General features: G+C 44.9%; 1 protein-coding gene across 1 annotated transcript in view; it reads left to right on the forward strand.

The window, feature by feature from the left end:
* The window catches only part of LOC135515362 (choline transporter-like protein 5-A), a 106,486-nt gene that overhangs the window by 77,899 nt on the left and 19,675 nt on the right, over window positions 1-8,912 (forward strand). The window contains exon 3 of the mRNA XM_064939041.1: window positions 5,055-5,128. Coding sequence (XP_064795113.1) covers window positions 5,055-5,128 — 74 coding nt within the window. The remainder of the gene's footprint in view (window positions 1-5,054; window positions 5,129-8,912) is intronic.

Raw genomic sequence — 8,912 nt, forward strand, 5'->3', positions numbered from 1 at the left:
TGCACATTATCATCTGCACATCTATCACTCCAGTGTTAATGCCAAATTGTAATTATTTTGCCACTATGGCCTATTTATTGCCTTACCTCCATAATCTTTCTACATTTGCACACACTGTACATATATTTTTATATTGTGTTATTGACTGTACGTTTGTTTATCCCATGTGTATCTCTGTGTTGTTGTTTTTGTCCCACTGCTTTGCTTTATCTTGGCCAGGTCGCAGTTGTAAATGAGAACTTGTTCTCAATCTGCCTACCTGGTTAAATAAAGGTGAAATATATCTATTTTTTTTTTCATAAAATATGTAGCATGATTTTTGGGGGGCCACCAAGTTTTCTGAGCAAAAAATAATCATTTTTATTTCATCTTTTAAAATCATTTTTCTTGGACATAGAGTATTGTAAAATTATTAGGAAATAAGCTAAATGTGATTTTAATTTTAAGGGAATCTGTAACCAAGTATTCCCAGGTATAAATAGAGAGGCATATGTGATCGTATCGCAATATTTGAAATTCAGTTTTTTTTCAAATACTATATCTGTTTGAGATTCTTGCGGTCAATTTGCAGTGTACAAATTATTTCTAACTATGTAACTAGGGACCCCTGTCTATTGTATCACTCTGAGGCAGATTGATGGGAACACACTGAAGGATAGATACTGTACTCTGCAGGTTGTTTGTTTGTATACACTACCACTCAAACGTTTTAGAACACCTACTCATTCTTCAAGGGTTTTTTGTTTATTTTTACCATTTTCAACATTGTAGAATAATAGAGAAGACATGAAAACTATGAAATAACACATATGGAATAATGTAGTAACCAAAAAGTGTTAAACAAATCAAAATATATTTTAGATTTGAGATTCTTCAATTAGTCACCCTTTGCCTTGATGACAGCTTTGCACACTCTTGGCATTCTCTCAACCAGCTTCACCTGGAATGCTTTTTCAACAGTCTTGAAGGAGTTCCCACGTACTGTATGCTGAGCACTTGTTGGCTGCTTTTACTTCACTCTGCGGTCCGACTCATCTCAAACCATCTCAATATGGTTGAGGTCGGGGGATTGTGGAGGCCAGGTCATCTGATGCAGCACTCCATCACTCTCCTTCTTGGTAAAATAGCCCTTACACAGCCTGGAGGTGTGTTGGGTCATTGTCCTGTTGAAAAACAGATGATAGTCCCACTAAGCCCAAACCAGAGGTGATGGTGTATATTGCAGTATCCATGCTGTTTTTAAGTATGCCTAGAATTCTAAATAAATCTCAGACAGTGTCACCAGCAAAGCATCCCCACACCATGCTTTATGGTGGAAAATACACATGCACATCTATTCACTCACACCGCATCTCACAAAGACACGGCGGTTGGAACCAAAAATCTTCAATTTGGACTCCAGACCAAAGGACAAATTTCCACCTCTCTGATGTCCATTGCTCGTGTTTCTTGGCCCAAGCAAGTCTCTTATTATTATTGGTGTCCTTTAGTAGTGGTTTCTTTGCAGCAATTCGACCATGAAGGCCTGATTCATGCAGTCTCCAATGAACAGTTGATGTTGAGATATGTTTGTTACTTGAGCTCTGTGAAGCATTTATTTGCGCTGCAATTTCTGAGGCTGTTAACTCTAATGAACTTATCCTCTGCAGGAGAGGTAACTCTGGGACTTCCATTCCTGTGGCGGTCCTCATGAGACCCAGTTTCATCATAGCGTTTGATGGTTTTTGCGACTGCACTTGAAGAAACTTTCAAAGTTCTTGAATTTTCCGTATTTACTGACCTTTATGTCTTAAAGTAATGATGGACTGTCGTTTCTCTTTTCTTATTTGAGCTGTTCTTACCATGATATGGACTTGGTCTTTTACCAAATAGTGCTATCTTCTGTACCTTGTCACAACACAACTGATTGGCTCAAATGCATTAACCTGGAATGAAATTCCACAAATTTACTTGTAGTAACAAAGGCACACCTGTTAATTGAAATGTATTCCAGGTGACTACCTCATGAAGCTGGTTGATAAAGCCAAGAGTATGCAAAGCTGTCATCAAGGCAAAGGGTGGCTATTTGAAGAATCTCAAATATTAAATCTATTTTGATTTGTTTAACACTTTTTTGGTTACTACATGATTCTTCATAGTTTTGATATCTTCAATTTTATTCCATAATGTAGAAAATAGTAAAAATAGAGAAAAACCTTGAATGAGTAGGTGTGTCTAAACTTTTGACCGGTAGTGTATATAGGGACATTATCAATGTGTGCTACTCTGAGTTGATTTTAGTGTCCTCAGGATCTTTAGAATCCTGATTCTGAAAAAGTATTATCTTTCTAACTTTATTTCACACACACAAACACCCACGATCCTACACACAAACACCCACAATCCTATACACAAACACCCACAATCCTATACACAAACACCCACAATCCTACACACAAACACCCACAATCCTATACACAAACACCCACAATCCTACACACAAACACCCACAATCCTACACACAAACACCCACAATCCTACACACAAACACCCACAATCCTGCACACAAACACCCACAATCCTACACACAAACACCCACAATCCTACACACAAACACCCACAATCCTACACACAAACACCCACAATCCTACACACAAACACCCACAATCCTACACACAAACACCCACAATCCTGCACACAAACACCCACAAGCCTGCACACAAACACCCACAAGCCTGCACACAAACACCCACAAGCCTGCACACAAACATCCACAAGCATGCACACAAACACCCACATGCCTGCACACAAACACCCACAAGCCTGCACACAAACACCCACAAGCCTTCACACAAACACCCACAAGCCTGCACACAAACACCCACAAGCCTGCACACAAACACCCACAAGCATGCATACAAACACCCACAAGCCTGCACACAAACATCCACAAGCATGCATACAAATACCCACAAGCCTGCACACAAACACCCACAAGCCTGCACACAAACACAGAAACACACACACATTCTCTCTCTCTCTCTCTCTCTCTCTCTCTCTCTCTCTCTCTCTCTCCTCCCTCTCTTCCTACCTCTCTCCCTGCTTGAGTTTAGCTGATGTTTCTGCTCTCAAGTCAGTGTGTTTAATTCTCATCAGCTGGTGAATGAGAGTTAAGAGGAGAGTGTTATGCTTTCAGCATCACTCATGGTTGTTCCAGAGTACTGGAAAGGACAGAGCAGGAAAACACTAACTACTGTACTATGGGCAGACCTAATATCAACAGGGAGGCAGAACCTTCAACCTGTCCTACCACTATTCCTTCTACTACTACTGCTTAACTGTTTTTAAGAATATGAATACTTAATAGGATTGTGTGTAAATAGTATTTTTGTTGTCTCTTAGTGTCTTTACTATATATAATGCTTATTTTATTCAGTTATTTTGCTTGTTAAGTTTTTATTGATGTATTATTATTTAAACATAATGTAATGTCCTTGTCTATAACTGTTCTGTACTTCGTCATGTATTTGTGCGTTTTATGAGGACCCCAAGAAGAGTAGCTGTTGCATGTGCAGTAGATAATGGGGATCCTAAACTACTCACACGGCTCAACATTGTGTGTGTGTGTGTGTGTGTGTGTGTGTGTGTGTGTGTGTGTGTGTGTGTGTGTGTGTGTGTGTGTGTGTGTGTGTGTGTGTGTGTGTGTGTGTGTGTGTGTGTGTGTGTGTGTGTGTGTGTGTGTGTGTTTGCGTGTGTGTATGTGTGCACCATACATTGCGTGCATGACTGTGTATGCATGCGTGCACGTGCGTGCAGGTGCTTGTGTATGTATGTATTTGTGTACAGTTCTGTGTGTCTCGACAGGCCTGTTGGATCTGGGAAAAGTGCTGCTCAGCTAAAGACTGAATTATTGAGCACTAGGGAGCAATGGGGAGCGTTGAGCAATGTGTTTGTGAAAGCCTGCTGTGCAGCTCAACACCAGGTCTACTACTAACACTGTCAACTCAATGACCCAGTGCTGCCAATCACAACCTGATCACTATTCCCTAAACACATCACCTTACGGTCATGGTCTGTTATAACCCACTAACCTGGACTGTTGAGGTTTATGCATTCCAGTGACAGTATACTGCTGGTGAAAGGGATTGGGTGCTCTCATGTTGTATTGCCCGGTCCCTGGGCTGGGTGGATAGAGGTCAATCCCAACCAATCAAATTGGAGTAATCAGACATTACCTCAGTGCTCGATAAGTAGTCAGCTGGGTGGCAAGGGAGGGATTTCTACACATTCGATTGATATGTAAGCTGAGTAATTATGTATTAATTACGATCCCCATTAGCCGCTGCAAAAGCATCAGCTGCTCTTCCTGGGGTCCACATGAAGCATGACATAATGCATAGTACAGTTCAAATTACAATACAAGATATATGAAATGGCTTTGTCTCTTCACAGTCCCCTTTGTGATTAAACATGACACTAGATAGGTCGCTGGATCAATGATTTCCTGGAGGCCACGCTAACAATTATATCAAATCAAATCATGGATCGGAACACCTGCGTGCACACTACCTATTGTGGATAAGTGACAATATCCAGTCCAGAGAAACATATAAGCACTTGACACACACACACACACTGGTACACACACTAGTACAGACACTGCAAGAGCCATTCCAGTGGCCAAACCCAGGGAAAGAGAGTGTGGGAATGTGACGCGTCCACAGGGATTCATAGCAGCAGATTGTTGAGGTTAATATTTCATTTAAACGTTTGGAAAACATCTCATCAACGCCATGGTTCCCCTCGGCTGCGGTTTGATCTTAAACAGAATAATGAACGAGGCCTTGATGGGTACTTATCTCTCTCCTCTCGTTTCTCTCTCCCTTTTACACTTTAATTTCTCTCTCCTATCGTTTATTTCTCTGCGAGTATGTTGAGTATTGAAAGCCTTGTCAAAGATATTTACATTTTCTTCCTCCCTCTCTCTCCCTCTCTCTCTGTCTCTCTGTCCGTCTCTGTCCGTCTCTCTGTCTCTCTGTCTCTCTCTCTCTCTCTCTCTCTCTCTCTCTTCACAGAAGCTGTACAGACGTGTTTTGCTGTGTGATCTTCATCATCGTCATCCTTGGATACATAGCACTGGGGACTGTGGGTGAGTGGATACAAAACTATAACCACTATTACCAGGAAAGTGTAAGGATGTCTATACAACTTTTCATGACATATAGGTCTACATGTATTGGACAAAACCCGATCTCTCACCTTCCCACAAGTCTAGGAAGTGAGACTAGCATTGGACAGACTAAATATTAGCCTTCATGGAGTGAACGCTGTTTATAATCAGGGGTACTTAGAGAAAATTGGACACCTCGGAAAATGAAAATGGATGGCCCTGCCTTCAGCAAAATATATTTGACCTAAGCCCTCCTGTAACATTTAAAAAAAAAACAAGTGACCCTCCCCTATACCCAAAATAATAATTAAAACAAAAAGTGGATACAGAGAACATGCCTACCATTTACCCTCACTTCTTGGACAGACAATTGCCTTAGATATGCATTTTTAGAAACTGTTCTTCATCCGGTAAGCATTACATGGCAACGCAGGAATTTTGACAGCACATATGGCTACGGGGCAGAATGTTGTGGGTTCTCAGACCACTGTGGACAAGAGTAGGGCAGGAACTATCTCCTTTATAGTAAACGCATTGCTGGAATTTCTCATTGTTTGTAGGTCCAAGAAAAAAATTCATTTCGTAAACATTTTATGGAATTGTATGTCATTTTATATATTAGCAGAATAATTTTTAATACCACACAAATTACCAAAACTACAGGCTAGGAATGGACAGAGAATAGGCCTATCTTATTATATTTCTAAAATGACAAATCAGTGTGTCTTGTTTGCAACAAAACTGTTCCTGTTTGCAGATATTTAAATCTGAGATGTCATTAGGAATCTGAGCATGGCACTTTCAAAAGTTAGGCCTACCTTTCCACCCCAGACAGAGTAAGCCTACCTTTCCACCCCAGACAGAGTAAGCCTACCTTTCCACCCCAGACAGAGTAGGTCTACCTTTCCACCCCAGACAGAGTAAGCCTACCTTTCCACCCCAGACAGAGTAAGCCTACCTTTCCACCCCAGACAGAGTAGGCCTACCTTTCCACCCCAGACAGAGTAAGCCTACCTTTCCACCCCAGACAGTGTAAGCCTACCTTTCCACCCCAGACAGAGTAAGCCTACCTTTCCACCCCAGACAGAGTAAGCCTACCTTTCCACCCCAGACAGAGTAAGCCTACCTTTCCACCCCAGACAGAGTAAGCCTACCTTTCCACCCCAGACAGAGTAAGCCTACCTTTCCACCCCAGACAGAGTTGGCCTACCTTTCCACCCCAGACAGAGTTGGCCTAACTTTCCACCCCAGACAGACTAGGCCTACCTTTCCACCCCAGACAGAGTAAGCCTACCTTTCCACCCCAGACAGAGTAAGCCTACCTTTCCACCCCAGACAGAGTAGGTCTACCTTTCCACCCCAGACAGAGTAAGCCTACCTTTCCACCCCAGACAGAGTAAGCCTACCTTTCCACCCCAGACAGAGTAGGCCTACCTTTCCAACCCAGACAGAGTAAGCCTACCTTTCCACCCCAGACAGTGTAAGCCTACCTTTCCACCCCAGACAGAGTAAGCCTACCTTTCCACCCCAGACAGAGTAAGCCTACCTTTCCACCCCAGACAGAGTAAGCCTACCTTTCCACCCCAGACAGAGTAAGCCTACCTTTCCACCCCAGACAGAGTAAGCCTACCTTTCCACCCCAGACAGAGTTGGCCTACCTTTCCACCCCAGACAGAGTTGGCCTAACTTTCCACCCCAGACAGACTAGGCCTACCTTTCCACCCCAGACAGAGTAGGCCTACCTTTCCACCCCAGACAGAGTAGGCCTACCTTTCCACCCCAGACAGAGTAGGCCTACCTTTCCACCCCAGACAGAGTAAGCCTACCTTTCCACCCCAGACAGAGTTGGCCTACCTTTCCACCCCAGACAGAGTTGGCCTAACTTTCCACCCCAGACAGACTAGGCCTACCTTTCCACCCCAGACAGAGTAGGACCTACCTTTCCACCCCAGACAGAGTAGGCCTACCTTTCCACCCCTGACAGAGTAGGCCTACCTTTCCACCCCAGACAGAGTAGGCCTACCTTTCCACCCCAGACAGAGTAAGCCTACCTTTCCACCCCAGACAGAGTAGGCCTACCTTTCCACCCCAGACAGAGTAAGCCTACCTTTCCACCCCAGACAGAGTAGGCCTAACTTTCCACCCCAGACAGACTAGGCCTACCTTTCCACCCCAGACAGAGTAGGCCTACCTTTCCACCCCAGACAGAGTAGGCCTACCTTTCCACCCCTGACAGAGTAGGCCTACCTTTCCACCCCAGACAGAGTAGGCCTACCTTTCCACCCCTGACAGAGTAGGCCTACCTTTCCACCCCAGACAGAGTAGGCCTACCTTTCCACCCCAGACAGACTAGGCCTACCTTTCCACCCCAGACAGAGTTGGCCTACCTTTCCACCCCAGACAGAGTTGACCTACCTTTCCACCCCAGACAGAGTAGGCCTACCTTTCCACCCCTGACAGAGTAGGCCTACCTTTCCACCCCAGACAGAGTAGGCCTACCTTTCCACCCCAGACAGACTAGGCCTACCTTTCCACCCCAGACAGAGTTGGCCTACCTTTCCACCCCAGACAGAGTTGGCCTACCTTTCCACCCCAGACAGAGTTGGCCTACCTTTCCACCCCAGACAGAGTAGGCCTACCTTTCCACCCCTGACAGAGTAGGCCTACCTTTCCACCCCAGACAGAGTAGGCCTACCTTTCCACCCCAGACAGACTAGGCCTACCTTTCCACCCCAGACAGAGTAGGCCTACCTTTCCACCCCAGACAGAGTAGGTCTACCTTTCCACCCCAGACAGAGTTGACCTACCTTTCCACCCCAGACAGAGTTGACCTACCTTTCCACCCCAGACAGAGTTGACCTACCTTTCCACCTCAGACAGAGTTGACCTACCTTTCCACCCCAGAGAGAGTTGACCTACCTTTCCACCCCAGAGAGAGTTGACCTACCTTTCCACCCCAGACAGAGTAGGCCTACCTTTCCACCCCAGACAGAGTAGGCCTACCTTTCCACCCCAGACAGAGTAGGTCTACCTTTCCACCCCAGACAGAGTTGACCTACCTTTCCACCCCAGACAGAGTTGACCTACCTTTCCACCCCAGACAGAGTTGACCTACCTTTCCACCCCAGACAGAGTTGACCTACCTTTCCACCCCAGACAGAGTTGACCTACCTTTCCACCCCAGACAGAGTTGGCCTACCTTTCCACCCCAGACAAAGTTGGCCTACCTTTCCACCCCAGACAGAGTTGACCTACCTTTCCACCCCAGACAGAGTTGACCTACCTTTCCACCCCAGACAGAGTAGGCCTACCTTTCCACCCCAGACAGAGTAAGCCTACCTTTCCACCCCAGACAGAGTAGGCCTACCTTTCCACCCCAGACAGAGTTGACCTACCTTTCCACCCCAGACAGAGTAGGCCTACCTTTCCACCCCAGACAGAGTTGACCTACCTTTCCACCCCAGACAGAGTTGACCTACCTTTCCACCCCAGACAGAGTTGACCTACCGAAGTAGAAAAATGTCAGCTTTAACTGCTGGCTACTCTTCTTCCTTTGCTAAACCCGACGAGAGAAGGTCACAAGTGTTTCCCTAAAAGCTGTCTGAGTTTAAACATCTTCTATTGTACAGAAAGTGAATAGCTTAATCAATGGATAGTGACAGAATTAGATTACTTCCCAAGCAAAGTAAATGTTTTGTCTCCTCGGCTTTAGAAGGTTGTAGCTCAGCCTTTGAATGACAAACAAACTAAACAATGATATCCC

Source organism: Oncorhynchus masou, chromosome 3, assembly GCF_036934945.1.
Source record: "Oncorhynchus masou masou isolate Uvic2021 chromosome 3, UVic_Omas_1.1, whole genome shotgun sequence".
NCBI lineage: Eukaryota > Metazoa > Chordata > Actinopteri > Salmoniformes > Salmonidae > Oncorhynchus > Oncorhynchus masou.